The following is a 27,454-nucleotide window of genomic DNA, read 5'->3' as shown; positions in this document are numbered from 1 at the left end:
ACACACAGTTTTATCTGTATTCTGGTGGCCAAGTTCCTGCTCGATATTGTAAAATAAGTTTCTGGCTCTCCTTTTATTTACTTATTTTCTTGAAGTTTGTACTGTATGAACTATGAGCAGTTGTTTTACCCCGTCAAACTCAGGATCATATTACTGCACAGTTTTATCTGTATTTTCTCTTGATGCCTAATAAAGGTTTTTGAAGTTTGAACACAAGAATATGCTGAAAATATATTTTTAGTTATCAATGCTCTGCTCTTTCCTCTACAGTCACTGAATGATTTACAGTGTAATCCACAAGGGGAGGGGGATGCAACACAGGGGAAGCTGCTGCAACCATGGTGGTGGTGAAGTCCTGGAGCAGGGTCTTGTGCTGGCTCCTATGCGGAAGTACCCCGGGAAGGGCTGATGTTAGTCAGCTTTCTGAGCCTTTCACACTGGGAACACCCACTTTTGCAGATGCAAAGTTATTCCAGTCAACAGGGCCCCATTAGAAGCATCTCTGAAGGAACACCATCAGTGCAACCCCTCCCCCAAGGCGCTAAAGTGCTCAGGATGACAACCAATGGACAGCTCCAGGTGCTGGCCAAGCCCCCTCCCTAGGAATCAATGGCTGAACCCCAGGTCATTAAAAGAAACCCAGAAGGAACCCAGCAAACCCCATAAATTAGGGCATGTGCCATAGGGATGCTGCCTGATAGCTCCCAGCATTGGACTCTTGAGGAAGAGGGGAAGCACTCATAGTTGTAGGAAGAAAGAGAACTTCCCACAACAGGGCTAGCACTTGGTATAAGAGCCCACCTAAGAGGGTAAAGTGCACATACTCTCCCACTGAAATCCCATTTCAGGAACATCAACGCCACAGCCATAACCTGATGGGCCAATGGGCCTTCACAGGTATGCAAGGCAGTGCACCCTTTACATCATCTTCTCAGCCCCACCTCCCTGTGCCAGAGCCCCTTTGCCTGGCAGATCTACAAGGGGCCAACAGCTCTGATGTCCACAAGGGGGCTTGTAATGGGGCAAGAGGGGGGAAATAGGTTGAAGTCCAGGTGTTGCCAATCCCCTGGAGGCAAGCACCATTGTAGGTGGACGTGGTGCAAGGGTGTCAGGATGACACAACATGCCCTTACAGCCAGAAGACATGGCAACACCAAAGACAATATTTCTGTTTCAGGGAAGAGAGCCCACCATGGGAGTATGTGAAACAGGACTCACCAACATCTGTTGGTGTTCTCAACAGGACCATGCAGGAGTCAGCGGAAGGGATGGGCCTGTGGTGCCAATGCAACGGACTCTACTCACAAAGGCAATTGACAGGACCAGCTGGACATTCTGAATCAACCAGCATATGCCCATCAGGGATCCCCCAGGCTCCCTGTGGGGGCATGCCTCTCACTTACTCCCCAACAGATTACTGTGAGATAGCAAATGACAGGAACAGCACTCAATGTGGCTGTCACTCCCACATCCTGCCCCACTCACAGCCAGAGCCACTCAACCAGCCTCCTACTCAAATGGAAACCAGAAGTTTGTTTCACTTAATATACTGCCCACCCCTGAAGAGCTCTGGGCAGTGTATAGTAATATAATAAAACGTCACAATATAAAACCCCAAAAATACAATAAAACTATAAATTATTTTAGATATTAAAAAACAGAAATTTTCAGATGGCGAACAACATTTCGTTCCATGGGACTGGTCCAGATGGTATAATAACAGAATAGAATACAGGTGAGATGGAACAAATTACAGGGATGGCACACAGTCAACTGCGACCCCCTCCAAAGGCCCAGTGGAATAATTCTGTTTTAGAAGCCCTGCGGAACTGTTCCAGATCTCGCAGGGCTCTGACAGACGATGGTAATGAGTCTCTTGTGTGTCTCTTGTCATACCTTCCCATGAAACACAGAAAAGAAAATGAAACCAGTAGTTATTTATCTGAACCTAGCCTGTTTATGTGAATGATATACATATATGGGAGTAATAAATGAATGACATGTGATAGTATTGTATGCATACACGAATAAGGGGGAGTGAAGGGATAAACATTTACAGTGTGTCCACCTGTACTATCTTTCCCTCCTGAATCTACCTGTTGTGTTTTATGTGTAACACATTGTACTAATTTGGATAACTGGTAAAACTATTGCGAATCATAGGGGTGGGGAAGGCAAAATGAAAAACAGCTAGAAAGCAACATACATTTTGTAGAGTCAAATCACTGATGTTAGTTGATAACGCTCTCAGCCAGTCAGCACTCTCCTGGGCTGTACAATACTGAAGTATCCCAGAGCTAACTCCATCAAGTGCCAGTACTTCAAATGCATTAGATCTGCAGCAAGAAGAAATATATGCCATCAGGGAAGATATACCAGCAGTTATTAGCCCTCACTTTTTGTTTTTAAAACGCCTTCACAAGTTGGTGTTTCTTAGTACTACAATGCAGAAGCAAATGTCACAGTAGTACAAGCTACAGCATAAGAAGGTATAGGTACTGTACTCTCTTGCTTCTTGAAGATTATTAAGTGTTTTACTTGTCAAAACAGTTTCCTTCATGAGTACAACATACTTGGAGCTGAATCATATCAACAAATCACAAGGAGCTGGTGGATCAAGAGAGTTGATACGAGTGGAGCAGAGGTACACCATTCCAAGTCTATTGGTTTAGAAAGGTGTAACGTGGCTGAGGATTGCATGCACACGCTCACACATATATTGCTGAACAGCTACTTTTTGAATCTCAGCTCAGTTGTGACATACTTGGGTGGCACTAAGCCAGGAGCTGCCTTTTCAGGCTCAGCCCTTCTATCTGTAATATGGAGATAAAAACAACAGTCTAACTTGGTAGGATTACTGAGATAATGGACAGGAAGGAAAAGCATTAGTAAATGCTACCAGTGACAACAGTGGAACTGGGCTGAATTTCTGCTTCTACGCCCTGTACCCTGGACATGAGTTCATTAACACACACCCGCACATATAAAACAATCACAAAGCTTCTGAATGAAAGTGAAGTGGTAAATAAAGTTGAGCTGAAAAGCTGCTTAGCCCACTGTTGGTACTACAAAAATGTTAAAACTGTATTAGAAAAGTGGGAAAATAGTGAAAAAATAATGAGGAACAAACATCAGCTTTAATTCCCATGACTCTCATTCCCATGAATATGCAGTTTGCCTGAGGAAACAGGAAATAATGCCTGAGAGTCTTTGGCCGTTTCCGCACGGCCAAAAGCAGCGACGCGATGACGTCGCAAATTGCGACGCATCCCAAAAAAAGCGTTCACACAGACAGGCGGAGCTGCGGGCGTCCGCGAGCCCCGGGCCAGAGAGAAATGTGAACGGTTACGCGACGGAAGCGCTGCGGAAGCTGGCGTCTCCAGCGACGTTAGCTATGCGCCTGGCGCAAGATCTCTTGGCGAAGGGGCTCGATGCAGGCTCCGACGCCATTTGTGACGACAGCTCCGTGGCGGCTGTTCGCACGAGTGCGGCGTCGATGCGTCACATGGGGAAAAAGAGTGGTTTTAAGCGTTTTCTGCATACACCGTCTTCGCGCCGGTTTAGCGTTTTCGCGACGGCGCGACTGCGCACCTCCGCCGCTGCGCGTGCGAACGCTCTCGCTCTGACGCTTCTTTTTCCGTTGCGACGACGTCATATTTTGCCCGTGCGGAAACGGCCTTTGAATTAGTTTACAAGGTGGTCTATATGGCTACAATCCAAGCATGCTCATATGCTTAGAAGTGAGCAATTTCCTTTTGACCAATTTCCTTCAAATTAAACACACAATGAATTGGGCTACATTTGTCTGTTAGTTCACCCAGTAGTCTCCTTCATTTGGATAATGATATTGCTGCCATTAAAAAAAACTGACACAGTGCTTGCCTATTAAGTTTTCATTTTTAATGGCATCTCACTCACCCACCTATCCTTCACTACAAATTAAACAGATTTTTAAAAAATAATTAAACGCACACAAACTATTTTCCAAAAGACTTGTTGTGATATATTATTTCCAGTATCTGAATATGTCTTCTGCCCAGGAGGACTTTGAAAACTGAATCCCACAAATGCAAAAGGAAGTGAACTATTACATGGGTGAAAACTGACTAGACACGGCTGGAAGATCAGATATTTATCAGTTGAGATGTTTTGTAGAAATAGTGGAAACAACAATCTTTCCTATGTGTGAAATAAGCAATACTGGCATACAGAATTTTTTTTAAAAAAATGAAACATGGTTTAACATTGTGAATGTCTTTGAGTTTCATAACATATAAATACATATTCTGTGCTTCAATAACTTTCTTAAAGTGTCACAATGTTGTTTGTTAGAATTTTGTTGATTATAAAAACTGTATAATAGAATTGCCAACCTTCAGGTGGGGTCTAGAATTCTCCTGGAATTACAACTGATCTCTAGGTTACAAAAATCAGCTTCCCTGGAGAAAAAATGCTGCTTTGGAGGATGTACTATATAGCATTACATCTTACATTTGGGTGCTGTGTGGTTTCCGGGCTGTATGGCCGTGTTCTAGCAGCATTCTAACAGGATCCTCTGAAGATGCCAGCCACAGATGCAGGCGAAACGTCAGGAGAGAATGCTGCTAGAACACGTCCATACAGCCCGGAAACCACACAGCACCCAAGTGGTTCTTGCCATGGAAGCCTTCGACAATACATTACATCTTACAGCTTCCCCTTCCCTAACCCCACTCTCCCCAAGCTCCAGCCCCAATTCTCAGGAATTTCACAACCCGGAGTTGCAATCATGAGTACACAATCATTCATTCACTTTTCTCCATCCTTTGTCTTTCCTTTAATCTGGTTTATTTTACGATGCTTACTACAAAAACTTTAGGGAACTTCACTTTGGTGTGTTATTAATGCAGGCTATTTCAACCCGAAGGTCTTTTTGCCACTTATGAGGTCTTCATTCTATGTTAATACCTTTTAATTGTTTTACAAAAACAATGTTATGGAATTCTATTTGGAGTTCCTCCACCTCTGTTTATAGTATCGTTATACAAAGCTTCCTTTTGCTACGCTTCACTACAAGGACATTCCACATTATTGTTGTACCTTTTCTCTATTTGACAGTATAATTTAACATATACTGGAGAGATATATTAGAAACTTTCATGAGCTTTTCCTGGCAAATTTCTTCTTTTGTCACACACCATTATGTTAGTCTTTATTGCACTACTATCAATGTCTGGGAACTGAACTTACTAAAATGCTCGTTCTTCCTGTCTTCAATATAGACATCACTTTTCATCCTTATGGAGCTATACCTTTCTAGGTCTATTGAAGTTAGTGGGTGTAGAAGAGTGCAATTATGTTCAGTATTTACAGTTTCCTTCCTAATTTGAAACAATTGCTGCCGTCTTAATTATACTGTTTCCTTTTTTTTTAATTTTCCCAAGGAGAATGTTGTTACATAGAATACACTTGACTTCTAACATATGTAGTTTTCCGCTGTTCATCTTGCATTGCTTATTTCATTAATTCTGAACATTGCCCCTGTAGAGATTTGTTTAAAAAAGTGAACAGGGCAAGAGCAAAAAGGGACTATTTTTCTACTGACCTGGGTGACCCCAACCCCACCCCCCAAGTTTGTAGAAAATTACACCAAAAATGGCAGGCGGGGAGAGACCAAAATCTTGTGCAACTGCATCATGGGATTTCTGCCCACTTTTAGAAGAGGGAGTTGCAGCTGTCCGCTACTACATGAGCTAAGAGAATGGAGGAGAAGCAGCAGTGACTGCCAGGCAAGCCTATCTAGTGGGCAGGTGAGCAGGAGTCAGGAGCTGCTGGCCATATCTCCAGTGCTGCAGGTGGGCAGGTGGATCGTAAGCAACAAGAGGCTCCACTGCCCCCACTGAACATTTTAAGTGTCTTATGGCCCCATCCAAAGTGGGGGACAAATCTGCCCATGGGAGCAGCATATGGCCTCCCTGACGAATGTGCCTTCCCCGGGGCACTTGCCTCAGCAGAGGGGCAATTCCACCAACGTGCAACTGCTGCAGCCCTGCCCGGCCCTGGAATACAGCAGCAGATGTGGATACTGCATGATCCTAGCACTCATGCAGCTGCTGGTGTAGTGGGGTGTGTGCTAGGAGTGTGGCAGTGGGAGGAGCCGACTACTGGCCATTCACTGCCACATGCTGGCAGCTGGGACTTCAGACTGATGGCATCTTAAAAAAATGCCGTAACTCTATTAAGCCCAATGAGGTCTTCTCAGTGGTGGGGAAACTTTTTTTACTTTGCAAGTCTCCCCACACCACCAGGAAGTCCCATGGGAGTGACAGGGCAGTAGGGCTGTGGTGCTACGGCCAGCTACCTGGCCTCTTGGATGGGGCTGTTAAGCACACAGACAGATTACTTTTCAAGAGATTTATTGTGTTCATTGTTGTTATTGTGGCAGGAAAGCATAATTACACTGTTAAGCAACATTTAGAATGTCTTTAAAATTTAGCCACAGAATATTTACAACAAATTTTTATCAGGAACTAAGAGGAAAAAGGAAGGAAACAAGAAAAACAAAATGAAAACATTGGCAAATCCAAATAAATTATTCCAAGATATCAAGGAAAAATTTAGCTACAGAGGTTACAATCAAAGGAGAAGAATTATTTAATAAAAATATAACCTTCTCAGCTAGTGAATATTCACTGAACTTTGCAGGAAGCAAAGAAAAAAGGATGGACCTAGACCCCTTGTAATTAGGACAATCATGCAGAATATGTTCCACAGTTTGAACCTCAGAAATACAGTGGGGACAATTCCGCTCTCGTTGGGTAATCTTAGTGAACCTCCCTCATAATACTGAAGAGGGGAAATAATTACAATGGGCCACAGAATATTAAAGAAATATTTTCTAGCACACAACAGTTTTGTGTTGAATTAGTTTCTTATTTTTTACTTTGAAATAATGAAATAATAAACTGTAGATGTGTTTGTGGTACAAAAGAGACTAGTATAAATGGGAATTCTTTTACTTGTCATATTGCTGAAGGGTTAAATTATATTTTTATTCAATGTTTTATACATTGCAAGAGGCACTTTTGAATTTAAAAAAAAATCTTGTTTTTACATTTCACAGAGTTGCTGAGTTGTTGCATATCCTTAGAAAGGTAAACTTCTTTTCATTTCAGGAAATTATTTTCATTTTTTAAAATATAACTATTGATGTTACCTGTACAAAATTCACTGCCTGCTTTTTAAAATTCTCCTTTCTTTCTGGAAGGCAACCTTAGTAAAATCCAAGACAAAATTGTGCCACAGAATAGCAACAGCTCAAAACACTGAACTCTATGCTTAATAGTTATTAATGCTGTTGATAAAATATATGTTGGGTGTTTCAGTCAATCATTCTTGCTGAAAAATTAAAAAGGTTTCAAATATATAATTTTTTTCATTATATCATAATGGGACTATGAAGGAGAAAGTAAAAGGATAACACAATAACACACCCTAGTGCCATTTATTTGATTATTTTTGGCACACTACATTTATCTTAATGATAGTTTCACAGCTGGTTTAATAGGTCAGTACTTTCAATATGAAGATATAATATCTGCTCTTGGTATCTCCTGACCCATAAAATAACTAGTGAAATTCAGATTCAGTTGAGAATTACCAGACTGCCCAGCCATTTTATTGACAGTCCTGATACACTTTGATTTCAGGCCCCAAAGATACTCTGTAGCATGAATTGTATTAATCGGGTTCACTGGAAAAGTAAGCCCCTTGCTCTTTACAGTTATATTATGAATGACCAATTATCTGCTGAAAGTCCTTTTTCATTCAGACTACCTGCATGTATCAATCAGTTGAATATTGGCTTGTGGATATGAACAATGCCACACCTATTTATGCACCATGGATATGCATGCATATTCTGCAGATGTGCAAAGTAGTACGTAATACTTTTTCTTCCCTTTAACTTCTTGCAATCCCCAAAATTGCCGGAGAATCTGAGAAATGATAGTCATTACTGCTGATGCTACTTCCTCATCTGTCTTCCAATGTATGAGTCCATGAAACATTCAGCAAGATGACCTTTAACTCGTTAAGATCAGACATATTATCAGATATTATCAAAAGTGATTTAATGGAACCTACTGTTCAAGGCAATCTGAGTTGGAGCCCCTTCCTTATGAGGAGAGGCTGCAGCATTTGGAAAGGAGACATCTGAGGGGGGATATGATTGAAGTCTATAAAATAATGCATGGGGGAGAAAAATGTTGACAGAATTTTTTTCTCTCTTTCTCACAATACTAGAACCAGGGGGCATACATTGAAAATGCTAGGGGGAAGAATTAGGACTAATAAAAGGAAACACTTCTTCACGCAACGTGTGATTGGTGTTTGGAATATGCTGGCACTGGAGGTGGTGATGGCCACTAACCTGGATAGCTTTAAAAAGGGCTTGGACAGATTTATGGAGGAGAAGTCGATCTATGGCTACCAATCTTGATCCTCCTTGATCTCAGATTGCAATGCCTTAGCAGACCAGGTGCTCAGGAGCAGCAGCAGCGGCAGAAGGCCATTATTTTCACCTCCTGCATGTGAGCTCCCAAAGGCACCTGGTGGGCCACTGCGAGTAGCAGAGCGCTGGACTAGATGGGCTCTGGTCTGATCCAGCAGGCTAGTTCTTATGTTCTTAACGTAGGAGTGTGGAAACACATCTGGTTCACCAAATAAGCTTCTGCCACTGAGGTGGAGGAGTGGGAAACCGAACCCAGTTCTCCATATTAGAATCCACCTGCTCTTAACCACTACACCACACTGGCTCCAGTTAGTATTAATGAATTCAGATTTTAAAATTTCATAGGCCCCTTCCGCACACGCAAAATAATGCGTTTTCAAACCACTTTCACAACTGTTTGCAAGCGGATTTTGCTATTCTGCACAGCTTTAAAGAGCACTGAAAGCAGCTTGAAAGTGCATTATTCTGCATGTCCAGAATGAGCCATAGTGAATACTAATCCTAGTAGAACACTTCTTACCTGTGGTGGGATTCAAATAAATTAACAACCAGTTCTGCCGACAGAAGTTGAGGGGAAGGACAGCAGCAGTCAGCAGGCCCCTGGCTTGTTGCCGGCTGCTGCCCCCCGCCCCCCGCTCAACCTCCATTGATGGTGGCCATGCTGCCTTGGCTCACTCCTGTAGAAGGGGCCGTGGATTGTGTGAATGAAAAGCAGGCTGGATTCACATGCGGTGTAAAGCTTCCTCCCGTCTCTCTCTGCCTGTTGTTGGACACAACCTTTGCCTGGGAGCCCCGGGATTCAATTTTGCTCTTGGCCAGAGCCAATGGACTGAGGGTGGGGTGGGGAATAGTACAGCCACTTTCTCGGCAGGTCTTTGCACAGTTTCCACCTCAACTCTGTGCCCCCCCCGGCTGCTTCGCCCCCCCAGCTCAAGTGGGGCGCAGGAAAGGCAGGTGGTGGCAGGGTGGGGCGCAGTGGTGGGATTAGCTACTAGTTGCACTGAACCAGAGTGAACCGGCTGAATCCCACCACTGCTTCTTACTCAGTCTAAGCATTTTCTGCTTGTTCCATTACATCTAAAAACACAGCCTCTCTTATTATCATATCCTTTCCCTGAATATCATTGGTTTTCTTGTTTGAATATTTTAGAATATTTTGGCACCTGCACATGTTTACAGGAGTTTTATCTCCTGTGTAAGATATTAAACTTTCTGCACGAATAACAGTCAGTTAATGAAAAATAACATGAATCGGTATGACAGGTATGCAGCAAATTCAGATTACTATTACTGTGTATTAATGCTAATATATACATTCAGTCAATCAACAAATTAGGGGAAAACAGGTATTAACTCAGACTTTGGGCCTCTGTTACTTTAGACTTGTTCTTACTATTTTGATAATTAAAAGCCAACAATAACTTTTGGCGTCAAGGGAGCAAAAAAACTATGAATATTTGATTTTTTAAATCTACACATAATGGTTCCTTAAAGATAGGTAGACTGTAAAGTCCATTTAACTTTTACAATATTCAAATAAGTAAAAACCTGGTGTGATAAAAATACAAAATTGTGCTTACAAAAGACTACACCAACATAAATCCAACTATTCAAGGACTGCATTCAGTGTACTAATAATTCTGTTTGATTAATACTGATTTAGAATATATTATCATAAAAAAGGGAAAAAACCCTCAAATTCTGTGCAGCAACAACATTACAACCAAGAAGGAAACTAATTGTGCAATCCTGAGTGGGGGAGGAGGTAAACGGGCACTGGATGTGGTATGCCCATGCGTCAGCATAGATGCCACCTAAAGCCAGAGCAAGTAGCATTGAAGCCAGTGGAGGGGCACTTATGCTGGCATTGAGGAGCTTCACGACTGTGTGTCACCTGGAAACTGGCATTGCTCTGACAAAGGAGCCTGCACTGGTGTAAGGGGGTGTTCCTGGAGGCAGAACTAACTTTTTTCAGCATTCTGAGGCATTTTGGCCCAGGAACGTCTCTTTTTGTCAGTGTAGACCTATGCTGGGAAAAGGCAGGCACAGACCCACCAGGGTAACTTTTCTTTTTCCTTGCTCGCTGCTGTTCCATGCTCCTCTTGGAGGCAGCAGAGCTGTGCCAGGCCCAGCCACTGTCCATGTATTATCACTTGCCTGTATCTTTATTGTGGTACACATTAATCATTTCAATACAGGCTGCCTGTATCTATATTGTGGTACACATTAATTATTTCAGAATTATAGCTCCAATCTGTAGGGTCAATGTACTATTTCTTTGCTTTCTCCTCTGCAGTTACTCACATTATGTAGTTCTGAAAGGTAGAAGATAAATGTAGAATTTTCACCAGTTTCTGTCACATGTACCGGGTTGAGTTCCTTGTTATAGTCCTTATATAACTTAAAAAAAAAGTTTCCAAGTATTACTGGTTCTATAGAAGAGCCATAATAGTTACAGTGGAGATTACCCTCATCATGGGGATAGCTTTTGTGACAACATCAGCAATGGCTAGATAGCAACAAAGACATGAAGATGCTCCCAGGAATGATTCAGAAAGGAAACAAACTTTGTAGTCCTCCAACATATTAGTTGCTAATTTTGCAGGACTGTCTCTTTTTATCATTATTTTGGCTGCTTTCACAGCTGCCGGTTCTTTAGCTGGTTGTTGGCCTTTCATTACAGTTTGAGCCTCACCCAGACGCTTAGGAAGGTGTAATGTATCGGCATAGTATTCATGCGGATCTCAGCAGGGCTGCCTTCTGAATCTGACAAATGTTAATTTTGTCAATTTGAAGATGTTTCAAGTGCTGCCCTAGTGTTTTTGGAATGGCGCCCAGGGGGCCAATTACCACTGGGACAACCTCAGCTGGTTTGTGCTATAGACGTTGAAGTTCGATTTTCAAATCATGGCATTTAGTGACCTTCTGTTCTTTTTCAATGATCCTGCTGTCACCAGATACTGCTATTATTTTAATTTTGTTTGATATCACAGGCGCCAGTACTTTCTCTGGTTGTTGGCCTCTCATTACAATTTGAGCCTCACCCAGTGGCACAGCACATTGTAATGTATCGACTGAGTATTTGTGCAGATCTCAGCAGGGGTACCTTTTGAATCTGATGGATGTTGATTTTGTCAATTTGAAGGTGTTTCAAGTGCAGTCCTAGTGTTTTTAGAATGGCGCCCAGGGTGCTGATTACCACTGGGATGACCAAGTGATTTGTGTCATAGTTGCTGAATCCAGATTCTTATTCTTCTTATTAATTTATTTATTTCCCATCCTTTACAATTGTCTCAGGGTAAGTTTAAAACAGCTTTTTTACTTACAGTCTTATGCAGAATAAATGAAATTAATTTATATGTACATTTAAAATCATTCACATTAACTACCGAATTAAGAGATGGGAAAACCAAGGAGGCTATTTGGAAGGGAATATACCTATAATAATAACACGTGAACTAATTTATAAATCAAAAGACATTATTCTCAAATTTAAATTCATGTAAACTGTAATAAATAGCATTCCGTAAATAACTCTGAAATGTGGAGTATTGATTTTGAAACTGATTTTGTATTGATTTTGAAACTGAACTGGAAGGCCTGTATTCTCATAATACCTATCCACGAAAAACTAGTCAGGAAAGTGCAACAGGATATTATAATCAATGGTGTTGAAAATACTGGCATGACATAGTTTATAAAGAGTGAAGAGAACAAAGATACAGAAGCACTCAAGATCAGATCGTTTATAATCTTAGGACAGCCAATCTCTGTTGTATGCAGAAATCTGGACCCTGTTAGGAATACTTAGGAAAAAAAATTATACTTCCAATGAGATACTGAAAAGGCCAAAAATTATTATAGTTTCAGCCAGCAGAATGGGAAAAAATGACTGTACCATCAGTATTCCTTTAGGTTACTTGCTGGTTGCTTTGTATGGAAATTTGTGAGAAAATTTGAATTTATGACTCTTTCTTGGTGCTCCATGAGGACATAATAATATTAATAAAAATAGAACACCAGTTGTACAAAGAGAATGGTTCCTCCCCCCTTTGGCTATCCCTCTCCCTGGCACTGCAGAGGAAAAAATATGGTCCATGTAGTTACAGATGGAAGTGTCTAGAAGTGCTCACCTCTAGTCTCAGATTAGCAACCAAAGCACTTACAAAAACAGTTCTAAATACCAGCATGAGTTTTCAGGCTCAAACTTGATTGGACTGTTCACCAGAAATCCTTTGGAATAGGATTAGATCAGATAAACTGTTTAAAGGAGTGCTCCCCCATTTTGACAATGAAATCCATCTAATCTATTTGTTAGATAATCCTTAGCATTGTTCTGAAAAGCTTGTTCATCAATCATTTGATGACATCGAAGCCTAAAGAGGACATGACACTAATATTAGTAAAAAGGCATACTGTTAATAGATAATAGACCATCTCGTTAATATATACTGTCTCCTTCACTTGGAACTACTGTTCCCTTTCTCCTGTATAATATACTGTGTTCATGACTAATAACATATGCTCTGTAATGACTGCCACACCATTAACTGGCCAGGTAACAGTCAATGCCATATGCAATGCTTGACATACACCAGTTTTTATTTGGAACTGTTGCTCAAAAAGCTGCTCCTCTAGCAGTACAGGAAAGCTCAATCTGTTTGTGGCATTGACTTTCATACAATTACTAAAGCATGTGACCCTCTTGATAGAGAGCTCATAGTTGTAGTAAGATTGGAACTGTAATGGGTATGATTCTTAATCAAACAGTCCACGGTTTGGAGCAAAGAAACGAATTCCTCAAACAATAGAAGTAACTGGAAAGCCTGCAGAATTTATCTTCTCCCTGAAGTGTTTATTTACCTTCTCTCCAAAGCACTGAATGATTTACCTTCTCCCCAAAGTCTTGGTGCTTCCTAGTGCAAATAAAACTATATCCATCAAGGGAGTCCCTTTAGTGTGTTGTTTGCTCATTGAACTATGAAGTAGTATCACACATAAGTCTTACTAGCCTTGCTACTTGTGGATCAACTCAGTGAGCCAATTTGACTTATATGTTTAAGGGGATAGAAGTCTAGAAACCAGTGGCTGACTCAATGCACACCCAACTTATTCCTTCCACTAGTTCCAAGACTTAAGGACATAGATCAATTCCACACAGCAAATGTATAATGGGGTGCAGTCATTATAAAGGAACCAGTTTTCCTTTTTCTAGTTCATATTTTTGCCGAATTTGCCGATGACATAACAGTGGTGGGGCTCATCTCTGGAGGGGATGAGTCTGCCTATCGGAGTGAGGTGGACCGATTGCTCTCATGGTGCAGGGCAAATAACCTGGTTTTTAATACTAACAAGACAAAGGAGCTTATAGTGGACTATAGAAGGAATAGCTCAGAAATTCAGCCCTTGACTATAAATGGAGATCAAGTAGAGCGGGTGGCTAGTTTTAAATTTCTGGGCGTTATGATTAAAGAGGACTTGACCTGGGGCGTACAGACTGCCGCGGTGGTTACGAAGGCCCAGCAAAGACTGTACTATCTGAGACTTTTAAGGAAACAACAACTGAATGGAAAACTGGTGTCCTTTTACCGCTGTGCTATAGAGAGTGTCTTAACCTACTGCATCTGTGTATGGTTCTCCAGTTGCACAGTGGCAGATAGGAAGGCGCTCCAAAGGGTGATCACTACTGCACAGAGGATTATCGGCTGCCCTCTCCCCTCCTTGGAAGAACTCTATAATTCCTGAAGCCTAAAGAAAGCCCAAAATATTCTGAGAGACCCGTCTCATCCAGCACACTCTCTTTTTGAACTGTTACAATCCGGCAGACGATACAGATCCATCAAAACTAAGACAAAAAGGCTTAGAGACAGCTTCTACTCTAGAGCTGTGGCTATGCTAACCTCTGCGGCTTCGTGTTGATGTGTTTGGGGCTGTGTAGGGATGGGTGGAGGAAGGGGAAAGTGAGGATGGGGTATGAGTCTGAAATTGTGTGCATCAAGGAATGCTGCTGTAAATTTTCGTTGTGCGTGCACAATGACAATAAATGCTTATGCTTATATGTGTGCAATTAAATCCCATGGAATTGCTTTCATGCTTTTGCATGGAGACGCTTTGCTTAAAAAAAATAAATTCCTGCAACACATGCATAGCTGCACAGGCATAGAAGAAGAAGAGTTTGGATTTAGGGTGGTGAGAACCACAGAGGATTGTGAAGAGCTACAAACGGACCTTGATAAATTAGGAGAGTGGGCTAAGAAATGGCAAATGCAATTCAATGTAGCAAAATGTAAAGTGATGCACATAGGGGCAAAAAATCCAAACTTCACATACACGCTACAGGGGTCAGTGCTATCAGTCACAGACCAGGAAAGGGATTTGGGCATCTTAGTTGATAGTTCCACGGGAAAGTCAACTCAATGCATGGCAGCTGTGAAAAAGGCAAACTCTATGCTGAGGATAATTAGGAAAGGAGTTGGTAATAAAACTGCAAGGATTGTCATGTCCTTATATAAAGCTGTGGTGCGACCGCACTTGGAGTACTGTGTTCAGTTCTGGTCGCCACATCTCAAAATGGATATCGAAGAGATAGAAAAAGTGCAGAGAAGGGCAACAAGGATGATTGAGGGACTGGAGCACCTTCCTTATGAGGAGAGGCTGCAGCGTTTGGGACTCTTTAGTTTGGAGAGGAGACGTCTGAGGGGGGATATGATTGAAGTCTATAAAATTATGCATGGGGTAGAAAATGTTGACAGAGAGACATTTTTCTCTCTTTCTCACAATACTAGAACCAGGGGGCATTCATTGAAAATGCTGGGGGGAAGAATTAGGACTAATAAAAGGAAACACTTCTTCACGCAACGTGTGATTGGTGTTTGGAATATGCTGCCACAGGAGGTGGTGATGGCCACTAACCTGGATAGCTTTAAAAAGGGCTTGGACAGATTTATGGAGGAGAAGTCGATCTATGGCTTCCAATCTTGATCCTCCTTGATCTCAGATTGCAAATGCCTTAGCAGACCAGGGGCTCAGGAGCAGCAGCAGCAGAAGGCCATTGCTTTCACCTCCTGCATGTGAGCTCCCAAAGGCACCTGGTGGGCCACTGCGAGTAGCAGAGTGCTGGACTAGATGGACTCTGGTCTGATCTAGCAGGCTAGTTCTTATGTTCTTATGTTCTTATGATTTATATCCCCCCCTTTCTCTCCTGTAGGGGACTCAAAGGGGCTTACAATCTCCTTGCCCTTCCCCCCTTACAACAAACACCTTGTGAGGTGGGTGGGGCTGAGAGAGCTCTGAAAAGCTGTGACTAGCCCAGGGTCACCCAGCTGGTGTGTGTGTTCATACAGAAATGAACCCTATTCATGAATCATATTGTGGAACCTATTGTTCCACAATATGATTGGCTGCACTTGCGCATCTACGTTTGTGCAACACGCAAAATTTTAAAAATAAGGAAAAAAGGGCCTCCCTGCAACAGCAGGGCAATGGCAGGTGGATTATTTCTGATTGTGTATAGAAGGGAGGGAAATAAAGTTCCTCCTACCCGGCTGTTCGCGTGGGAGCGGCTCCAACCCAGGATTTTGCAAAAGGATTGCTGGTGTAGTGATTTTCAAAAATCCCGGGTTGAAGGGAACAAAATGGGTCAGACTCATTTTAGGGACTGGACCTGTGTGAAGTCCCCCCCTCCCCCCCCCAAACGGTTTGTGTTGCATCCTACACCCATGACTTTTGGCCTGTGTGGAATCCGCCATAGTTACCAAGGGGAAAAACAGACAATCTCTGCACTTCAGTGATTTTATTTTTAACTATTACAAAGCAATGAAAATCCCCATAGGTTCTCACTTTTATTCTAGTTTCTTATATATTAAGCACAACATATGTTCCTGGCCCCTTCCCTTAAAATAAAAATAAACCACTATCATTTCAAGCCATACTCATAATACTTCTTGTTACTATAGTCTTCTACAGGGAAAACATATTTCCTAATCTCCTTTTTTTACAAGTCATTTTATATAGTTTCTTTCAAGAAAACCTCATAAAAATCTTGAAAATATAGATCTGGGTGGTAGCCTATAATACTTTTTAAAAAACCCTCCTTATATAAATATCCTGGGGCCATTCATATGCTTACATGCATTAACAGAGCACAATAGTATACATACAAAACATTTTCTGTGTCACACATTGATATGGATTTAAAAACAACACCCAAATAGTCGCTAAAAAGAAAGAAAGAAAAAGCACCAACTGGGTAAGCTAATACTTGCATTTCAAAATTACAAACCTTAATTTGTTTGTTCCAGCTTTGTATCTTGAGATTCGAGCCATTGACAAAGGAACAGACAAGGTGTCCAGCCAACGCTTCTCATACTTTGGTTCATTAGCGATGGGTGAAGGAGGTGATGATGGCGCCTGTACAGAATAAATGAGAAATAACAGTCTGTTGGATTCAAACAACATGAATATGCAAACAACATTAATATGCATTTCTAGATGTGTGTGTGTGTTTTAATGTCAGAGCACTACTATTATTTATGAAATTCAGGGTGCAGGAAGAAAACAAAACAATCCTTTATTGTAAAATGGAACATTTGTGGTCTGAGTTGATTTTCCATATTGCTTGAGTAATGGCAAATTTGCTTTTAAGTTAAAAGCATAACCCTCGCATCTGAGGGCCAACAGAAATAATGCTTACACACAGCATTTTCCTCTGAAATCACAATTACTTTTTAATCAAACACAAAACAAGAGGACATTGCCAACTGCCAGACACTGATTTATTTTCTGAATATTTTGATATAAAGAACTGTTTAGAGCAATTTTGATATAATGGACTGTTCAAAGCATATGAACACCATCAGTCTAGCATCAATATACCACTTTTACTAAACTGCAGATTTACAAAACATGCATTTACAATGCATATCCCCCCTGTTCTTCCCTGTTTATTGAACAAAAATCTGTATAAGTTAAAACAATGATGTCTTATTCTAGACATACACAAATATTAATACTATTTAGTACCAATGAATTTCCCCATACTTTTAGGAGGATGGCAAACATCATTGATAATGGAATTCTGTTACAGCAAGTTTTGATCCAGGAAGACAACTGAATCCACCAATCCTGGAAAGGTCATGGAAGGCAAAAACCTAATATCTTCATGCTTTCCCAGTAACAACATTCTTTCAATTAGTAGCTCCAGCTGCTTAAATAGTCACCCGCATACAGGTAATGAGCGCGTTAATAGCACTGTTTGGTTTGTAGCTGAAGACGATTAAAAAAAAAGAAAACCCTATAGTGCTGCCTCTACAGCCTGAAGCTGTAAACCGCTGCAAAAGTATTACTAAGTTTGCCAACTAAGAAGCAATTAAGAAATACTCTCTCATTAGCCTGTGAAGAAACACAAGCCACTGAGTGAAAACCAAAGCAAGTCAGCATGCTGCCACAGACAATTTAGAATGTCAATTTATTCCATTTTTGTATTGTTCACACACAGCACCAAAGAACTGAGGGAAGCAACAGCGTGACAAACAGAAATGGGAGCATATATTGACTTGCTCATTTACTGCTCTATTCTACGGCCATGCTTGTGATGACTAACGTTGGAGAGAGGGCTGAAAAAATGTAGTGGACTGAAAAATTTCAGAGCTCACAAATTTTGACATTTATATATTTTACATCAAATACATTTTATATTTCACATAAAAATCACTGGCAGTTCATTGTTCTTCACATTGCCACAGGAAAGGAACTCAAACAACATAAAAATGACAATTTTGCTTAGGTTTCTTGAAAATTATCTACTTGGCAATCAAAACATTTCTCTTAGTAGAAGGGTAATGGTCATTTTAAAAGCCTCAAAACAAAAAGATTTAATTGTCATAGTCATTACCCTAACACATTTCACAGTACACTCATAAGTAAATTTTCCTGGGAGTAAGCCTCGCTGAATAGATGTGACCAGGAATCTGAGTAGACCTGGACAGATTTTCTCTCACAGTCCCTAATACACTATTCAAGTTCATTCAATTTATTCACTTTTGTATAGAATACAACATTGAAACCCTCTAAAATAAAATAAAAAGTCCACACTTCCCACTGATGACACTATTCCAAAACTGTTCATAATGGGAGCTTTTCTTCAAAAAAAAAAATCTAGGGAGAGTAAAATTTATTATTATTTTTGACTGAATGTTTCAATTTGGCTAATACTCTTAGTTGGCCTTATGTTTGTCATAAATCAAAGAAAAATTAGAAGCCTGTCCAACCATTTAAACCTGGGACACTATTTTTGCAGCATTTGATATTGTGACTAGTGAGACACTGTGATGTCGTCATATAAGTATTGATTGCAGACTTTTGCTTTTGTTCAAAGCACTCTTTACTAGAACTTCCCTCAGCATCAGTGTCAGGAAAGACCTCAGTAGGTAACTGACAGATTCCATCCTGCATTCATGTCATTTCAGCCCAATTAGTACCAATATTTATATACATTACATTTCTCCCAACATGCTGAGTAATCATCATGTCTTTCCCATCACGATTGTGGACAAGAAGGAATCTTTTTTGTTCAATAAGGTAAAAGTATGCTCGTGATTCATTCTCCATTAAGCCCAAGATTGTATGTTCTGTAATCATGAATATTTAAAGTGGTTTTACAAAGCAGCATGGGCCACTAACACTTCTGTGTCTTGTTAAAAACTGAAAGATGTACATTTCGACCTGAGGAAAATACATGCATGTCTAGGCTTTGTACAAAATGTGATATAAAGTATGGGTGGTTCCCATTTCCATGTTGTACCAGAAATGAAGCTATTATTTAATCATCAGTTATGCTAACTAATCCTTGACTGCTACTCAACATTATAAAATTTGATACTAGATATCTGTAATGAAGCACAGATGTCAAACAAAAAGATTTTGAGGCTCCAAATGGGGTTCATATTATTAGTTTTTTGAGGCAGGATGCAGGAGTAGAAGTCTTGCAATCGCCCACCCTTGCTTTTCAGTCCGGGGTACATTCTCCTTGTACCCACCATGGGGGCGTGGGGGGTTGTAGAATCTTTCTCCTGGGATGAAGTACTTAGAAACGTTTTGAGGATAGTAGTGTTAGACAACGTTTGTTCTCTTCATTAGCTGTTCTTGTTAAATAGCCCTTTAATGGTGCTAAGTATTTTTCCTGGGGGAAAGCCGACAGGAGCTGAGGTGACTTTGGTTCGGGATACAGAGTCCATGGGGATGCAGACAGAGAAGGAGGTTTTTTTTAAATCAACCACATACAAGTGAGGAACATAGCAATGTGATAAGTGATAGTGTCTACAAAAGGCTAGAGGGCAAAACACATAAATCCCAGGTTAGGGACAGAGACAGAGTATACAAGTGTCTCTATGCTAATAGTAGAAGCATTCGACCTAAAATGGGAGAGCTGGAGTACAGAGTTTTGAAGGAGGACATTGATATAGTGGGCATCACAGAGACATGGTGGAATGAGGAGAACCAGTGGGATGCTGTTATCCCAGGTTACAGGCTCTACAGGAAGGATAGGTATTGGGGGTGGGGTGGCCCTCTACATCAAAGAGAGCATAGTGTCACATAAAATAGACAATGCAGGGGGAGCTGATTCCTCTACAGAAGCACTGTGGATATCAATACCAGGGGTGAAGCATAGTTTAACATTAGGAATATATTATCGTCCCCCTGACCAAAGCGCACAAGAGGATTCTGAGATGGAAAAAAGAAATTAGAGCAGCCAACAAAAGCAAAAATGTGGTGGTAATGGGCGATTTTAACTATCCCCATATAAACTGGAAAAATGCATGTTCAGGTCATAGTAAGGAGAGAACATTCCTGGATATGCTAAATGACTGTGGCTTAGAGCAGATGGTTGTAGAACCAACCAGGGAGATGTGATCCTAGATCTAATTCTATGTGGGACCCAGGACCTGGTGCGGGAAGTCAGTGTTGTTGAGCCGATAGGGAACAGCGACCACAATGCTGTCAGATTCAGTATCTCTGCATGCGAACAAGTGACAACTACTAATGTAGTTACATTCGCCTTCAGAAAGGGAAATTTCTCAAAGATGAGGGGGATAGTGCGCAGGAAGCTGAAAGGGAAAATCAAGAGAGTCAAAATGTCCAAGATGCTTGGAGGTTATTTAAAAACACAGTCTTAAAAGCTCAACTGGAATGTGTTCCACAGGTTAGAAAGGCAGCTACCAGTCCAAAAGAAAGCCACCATGGTTAACAAGGGACGTTGAGGAAATTATTAGGGAAAAAAAGATGTCTTTTAGAAAATGGAAGTCCAAGTTAACTGGATAAAAGAATACCAGAGAGAACACAAATGGTGGCAAAAGAGAAGCAAATTAGCTGTAAGGGAGGCAAAAAAGGATTATGAGGAACGCATGGCTGTGAACATCAAAACCAGCAACAAACAGTTCTTCAAGTACATCAAAAGCAGGAGCAAGCAAGGGAAGCGGTAGGCCCGTTAGATGACAAAGGAACAAAGGGTGTGCTAAAAGATGACAGGGAGATTGCAGAAAAGCTGAATGAATTCTTTGCATCTGTCTTCACCCAAGAGGAGGTGAGGAAATTCCTGCACCTGAACCAAGCTTCTTAGGAGGCGAATCCGAGGAACTAACGAAGATAGTGGTAGACAAGGAAGAAGTTCTGGCAGCCATTGATAAACTAAATGCTACCAAATCCCTGGCCCAGATTGCATTCACCCAAGAGTTCTTAAAGAGCTCAAGCATGAAATTGCTGATCTTCTCACTTTAATATGCAACTTATCCCTGAAATCAGGCTCCATCCCTGAAGACTGGAAGATGGCCAATGTCACACCAATCTTTAAGAAAGGATCTAGGGGGGACCCAGGAAATTACAGGCCAGTCAGTTTGACATCTGTTCCTGGTAAATTAGTAGAATCTGTCATTAAAGATAAAATTATAAAACATGTAGAAAAGCAAGACCTGCTGAGAAAGAGTCAGCATGGCTTTTGCAGAGGCAAATCCTGTCTTACAAACTTACTAGAGTTCTTTGAGCATGTAAATAGGCATGTGGATAAGGGGGAACCAGTGGACATTGTCTACTTGGATTTCCAAAAGGCTTTTGACAAAGTTCCTCACCAGAGACTATTGAGAAAACTCAGCAATGAAGGAATAAGAGGGGAAGTCCTCCTATGGATTAAAAACTGGTTGAGAAACAGGAAGCAAAGAGTGGGTGTAAATGGGAAATTCTCACAATGGAGAGATGTGGGGAGTGGTGTCCCCCAACGATCCGTTTTGGGACCAGTGCTCTTTAACCTATTCATAAATGACCTGGAAGTAGGGGTGGGTAGCGTGGTGGCCAAGTTTGCAGATGATACCAAATTATGTAGGGTGGTGAGAACCACAAAGGAATGCGAGGAGCTCCAAGCGGACCTTGATAAATTAGGTGAGTGGGCTAAGAAATGGCAAATGCAGTTCAATGTAGCAAAATGCAAAGTGATGCACATAGGGGCAAAAAATCCAAACTTCACATACACGCTACAGGGGTCAGTGCTATCAGTCACAGACCAGGAAAGGGATTTGGGCGTCTTAATTGATAGTTCCATGGGAATGTCAACTCAATGCATGGCAGCTGTGAAAAAGGCAAACTCTATGCTGGGGATAATCAGGAAAGGAATTGATAATAAAACTGCAAAGATTGTCATGCCCTTATATAAAGCCGTGGTGCGACCACACTTGGAGTACTGTGTTCAGTTCTGGTCACCACATCTCAAAAAGGATATTGAAGAGATAGAAAAAGTGCAGAGAAGGGCAACGAGGATGATTGAGGGACTGGAGCACCTTCCTTATGAGGAAAGGCTGCAGCGTTTGGGACTCTTTAGTTTGGAGAGGAGACGTCTGAGGGGGGATATGATTGAAGTCTATAAAATTATGCATGGGGTAGAAAATGTTGACAGAGAGAAATTTTTCTCTCTTTCTCACAATACTAGAACCAGGGGCCATTCATTGAAAATGCTGGGGGGAAGAATTAGGACTAATAAAAGGAAACACTTCTTCACGCAACGTGTGATTGGTGTTTGGAATATGCTGCCACAGGAGGTGGTGATGGCCACTAACCTGGACAGCTTTAAAAGGGGCTTGGACAGATTTATGGAGGAGAAGTCAATTTATGGCTACCAATCTTGATCCTCTTTGATCTGAGATTGCAAATGCCTTAACAGTCCAGGTGCTCGGGAGCAACAGCCGCAGAAGGCCATTGCTTTCACATCCTACATGTGAACTCCCAAAGGCACCTGGTGGGCCACTGCGAGTAGCAGAGAGCTGGACTAGATGGACTCTGGTCTGATCCAGCTGGCTTGTTCTTATGTTCTTATGTTCTTAAGTATCTTATATACTGTGCGTCAAGAAAGAACTTATATTAGATTAATTATAGTCAAGTTAGTTATAACATTTTCTCTATGTTTTGGTATGGTGTTTTTAAAATCATAATCATCTCTGGCTTTTCTCCAGCTGGCCCGTCCTGGTATTGAATAATTAGCTGAAGGTCACTGCCCAGCTGTATGGAGTTCTCTAGCTCTTGAAACTTCAAAGAATGCTAAGTTTCACACCTGATAAGTCTGACTCCTGATTAGTTGAGGTTAGAGCACTTTGGGAGGAATTTATCATGCTTGCCTTATATTTTGTATGTATTAGCCAAGTCAATAGCAGTATGCATCATGCTGTGGTTTTATTTGAATTAAAAATAACCTTAAAATATTTTTTAAAAGACGATTTGCCTCTGAGTTATGTGTTAATACAAAATCCTAACCCACATTTAAGGAGGATCAGTAAGGTCTTCCTTTACACTGTGTTTCCCCGAAAATAAGACAGTGTCTTATATTAATTTTTGCTCCCAAAGATGTGCTATGTCTTATTTTCAGAGGATGTCTTATTTTTCTGTGTTCTGTTCGTCGGGCATGCTTCCAAACTTTGCTACGTCTTACTTTCGGGGGATGCCTTATATTTCGCACCAGCAAAACCTCTACTATGTCTTATTTTCAAGGGAAGTCTTATATTCGGGGAAACAGGGTATGTAGTTTCAGACATCAAAGTGCAAGGTTCTTGTTCTAAGCATGCACAGCATGAGTCAGAGACTAATAGATCCATGTTACAGGAGTGATGTGTGTCCTGGCTGGGATTTGTGTAGGGTTTGTTTGAGATGCATGGGCTGCTATGATGGAATATGATTAGCTGCTGACTTTATCAGAAACCTATGCCTGGGATGGGATGAGAGGCATGAAGGAGGCACTTATTTTCCTCCTTTCTGTAAACCCATGGAATTTATCTGAATTATTCCATGGTTTTCAGTGGTGTAATATTGCATTGGTGTTGGGTGCTATAGGAATAGCTAAATGTGCTTAGATTTTGACATGGTAGTTGCACAGGATAGGTGGCATAAAGTTGTAGTAATGCACCGCTGACCCAGCAGCACCGTGGTCGAGCGCTGGAACACCTACGCTCCTACGGCCTTCTGGTCGCACCGCACCCCCACTCCTCATCCCCCTATGAGTCACGGGTCATGAACTGTCTGGCTCAGTCACCGGGCGCAGGGACAATGGTCTTGCCCCCAGGTGAGGATTAGCTCAGACGCTTACGCTCCTTCCAAGACGTAGCCAGGTGAGATCATGCATCACATGATGATCTCCCGACCTCCCGCTCTCCCGGAACTCCCTCCGTTCCTCCCTTCTACACGCCCCTGATAGAAACACAATAAAAGATGCGTCACATAAAGTCTTGGATCTTTTAAATTTCATTAATTAAACAGAACAGGAAAGTACATCTTCAAGCAACTAACATATAGTAACTATGATGACCTCAAGCAGTACGATCACTTTCAGATGGGGTACTAACAGCCTAATCTGGGAATGGGGTAAACTGGAATTTGAAGCTGGCCCATGCAAGCATGTTTGCCCACCCCACCAGCCTAAGTGGCACTTACACAGGCAGGGAGGGCAAACTGAGAGGCAGGTAGGAACCATGGAGCTCAATGGCACCTGACCTGGAAAAGCCTACACCTAGCAGAGCTGTGTCAGCCTGAAGATGGATGCCAACATGACAGGGGGTGGTTTGGGGGCATTCCCAGGGCTGAAGCCCACTTCAGTCGTTTTCCACTGGGCTTTGGAGCTGGGAAAGCTTCTAAGGTAGCCCTTATAAAGTGGCGTAAGTCCATTTTGGTCTATGGAGAACTTTCAGGCAGCCGGGGAGTTTCTGGTATTTGCTGCCTCCCCATGCTGCCTGGAAGTTCTCTGGAGGCAGTACAGTGGTGCAGCAGCGGCTCCATTCCTGGCCACTGGAGACCTCAGGATTGGGCTGTTATGGTATGCTACCTGTTTTGATGGATTAGCCTTCATCACATCCTGGAAATGTATATATTAATAGATAGACTGATTACACTATAAGTAGTTTATGACTTGCATTTTGAGTTTAAACTCTATAAAGAAAAATGAAAAAAATGGAATTAAAGTGGAATCTATGTTTTAGATGATGCCAAGTCATACTTCAGTTTTCTGAAAGTAATTATGCAGTTTAAAAAGTGTAGTTAAAAACAACAGAACAGAGTAGGTGCTCTTTGTTTTCCAAAGATTGTGCAAATGGCTCTTAAATATTTTCCACATTGTTTTATTTTGGCAAAGAGTTCTCTGACATTGGATCCAGGTATGGTATTCATATAATAGAGTATATTCAATCCATGTGAAGTTCTTGCCCAAACCAGGATATTTCCCTTCGTAAACCCAGTATTTGTACCATGTGGAATTGGCCAAAGACTTATTCTGAAGTGAGTGCAGATGACTTATGAGGGAAATTGGGAGGATCTGGCAGGTCAGGGCAGCATTGGTGATGTGGCTTGCCACTGGCGGGTTTGGATAGGGCTGTCAGTCGGTTGTTGCTCAGGATTTTGTTTTTACATATGGATCTTAATTAAGTTTTATGGTTTTATTTTTCAATACCATGGTCTAAGAACAGGGAGTTTGAAAGAAAAAGTTGCTCAGGATTAAAGAACCTGCCGCTGTATTTCTTTTAAAAAATCAGGGCAAATAAATATGCAATAGTATTTAATATTGTCAGCATCTGGTGATTCTGAAGGTGAGTCCAGAGACATTGGGCCCTCTAGGATTCCTTATTCTCAGCAGGTTTTCAGGAAGGCCTCAGAAAAGCAGAAGGTGCAAGGTCCCTACCCAATTTCCACCCCCCTGCTTACTCAAAGATGTCCCACATTCTTCTGGGACATGGCTTGGCTCTTTCCCACTGGCCCACCCTCAACCCACTATTTAAAGTTTCTCCTGGGGGAGGCAGAACCCCCCTGATTGGCATGGCCCTGAGCCAATGTGTGGCTGCCTAAGGACTCTCACTTCAGTCCTCAATCCCAATGTGTGCCTTTAAAGGTCAGTGCTTCAAGCCACCTCTGGCTTCAAGTCAGAAAGGTTGAGTTCTGTGTTCAGTTATTCAGCCACTGTAATCAATGCAGGAAAACACCAGATTGTTCATTTTTTAAAAAATGGCTTACACTTCTCAGAGTATTAGTGCACTGGTCCCACTAAGTGAGAAACAATAAGCAAGTCAGAGGACACTACTCAGTTGCTAAAAGTGAGGTCAGGCAACCAGTTCCTGTATACATAGCAGAACTAATCAGACATCCTTCTAATGTAATATCCCTGCCATGTACTTGAGGAGAAAAAAAATGGGATCATGGTTAAAGCTTGTCAGCTTTTCATGTTCCAGTGACAAATGATTTGCAGTGCTTGGGCAAGTTTCTGTTTTAGTTCTCTCCTTGATTGTGAGGTTCTATTAGGGAAAAAACACTCCTTAGATCTCCTGAGTAATTTAATTTGAAGCTTCAATTAAGGTTGACTCTGGAAAAATCAACACAGAGTCACGCACTGAAAGATTGGAAATGTTTATTTTACTGAATGGACGCTGAATGAAAAGACTACAATTTGCATGTAATCAACACAGTTTGCATGCAAGTTTTATGGATCTGTCCCAAGGGACAGCTGATGGATATTTTCCAATTATCATAATATTATTCTGCATTTGTTATTTTTCATTCTGAAATGTTCTTGCAAGATCTCAATCCTTGCAAGATCTTTGCATTCATATGGGAAATTAGGAAGAACGGAAAAAATGTTAGTATAAATGCCAGCTGGTTACTTATTTTTAACATAGCGGTAATGCAAGCTAATATTCTCATAAACTGGGTCACAGCCAATGGACTGGGTGTTTTGCAAAAGAGTATCTACATGTTTTGCTTTTCCCAGATAAGAGGGTATCAGATAGATGAAGGCTTGAATCCTATGAACAGGTTCCATGCACAGATTATCTCAGCAATGGGCTGCACTTCCTCTTGCTCAAAATCATCACTTTTCAGTGAGCCTTGTGCAAACAGGGCAAGCACAACGAGAAAGCTTGCAATTCTGTTTGCATAAGGCTCACAGTATGCACAGAACTCACAGATTTAAGCCGCAGAGCTTTCAAGAACTATCAATAGCTGTTAGCTTTGGTTTTTATTGATATGGCAATGTCAGATGACATACTAGACATACTGTGCACGTTAATTCCTGGATCTGGAATACTGTTTACTAGGAAATATATAGGAACAATACTGAGCAGATCTACTTGAAAATCAGCCTCATTTCATTCCATGCAACTTACTAATAAGAAAGTGTTCTCAGGACTGCAGCCAGTGGTGGGATTCAGCAGGCTCGCACCACTTCGGCAGAACCGGTTGTTAAAATGGTGCTTGTAAACAACCAGTTGTTAAATTATTTGAATCCCACCACCGGAACCGGTTGTTAAATTATTTGAATCCCACCACTGACTATAGCCATAAATTTTGTGCTGATGATATTATAGAAAAGATGGGTAGGAAGCATTAAGATTATACATCTGGCCATCTTCTTGTCATTCCAGGAGATCTCCAGGTTCCATGTGAAGACTATCAAAA

The 27,454-nt window shown here is 41.4% G+C and overlaps 1 protein-coding gene across 6 annotated transcripts in view; it reads right to left on the bottom strand.

Moving 5' to 3' along the window:
• The window catches only part of SNTG2 (syntrophin gamma 2), a 354,452-nt gene that overhangs the window by 118,821 nt on the left and 208,177 nt on the right, over positions 1-27,454 (bottom strand). For all 6 annotated transcript variants that reach the window (XM_048497891.1, XM_048497919.1, XM_048497904.1 and 3 more), the window contains 2 exons: positions 16,773-16,900; positions 2,207-2,336 (listed from right to left, as the gene is read on the bottom strand). In XM_048497891.1, the coding sequence (XP_048353848.1) occupies positions 2,207-2,336; positions 16,773-16,900 (258 nt within the window). The remainder of the gene's footprint in view (positions 1-2,206; positions 2,337-16,772; positions 16,901-27,454) is intronic.

This window comes from Sphaerodactylus townsendi, linkage group LG01 (assembly GCF_021028975.2).
Source record: "Sphaerodactylus townsendi isolate TG3544 linkage group LG01, MPM_Stown_v2.3, whole genome shotgun sequence".
Taxonomy (NCBI): domain Eukaryota; kingdom Metazoa; phylum Chordata; class Lepidosauria; order Squamata; family Sphaerodactylidae; genus Sphaerodactylus; species Sphaerodactylus townsendi.
The sequence above is the reverse complement of the archived record's forward strand: the minus strand, read 5'-3'. Positions and strand labels throughout refer to the sequence as shown.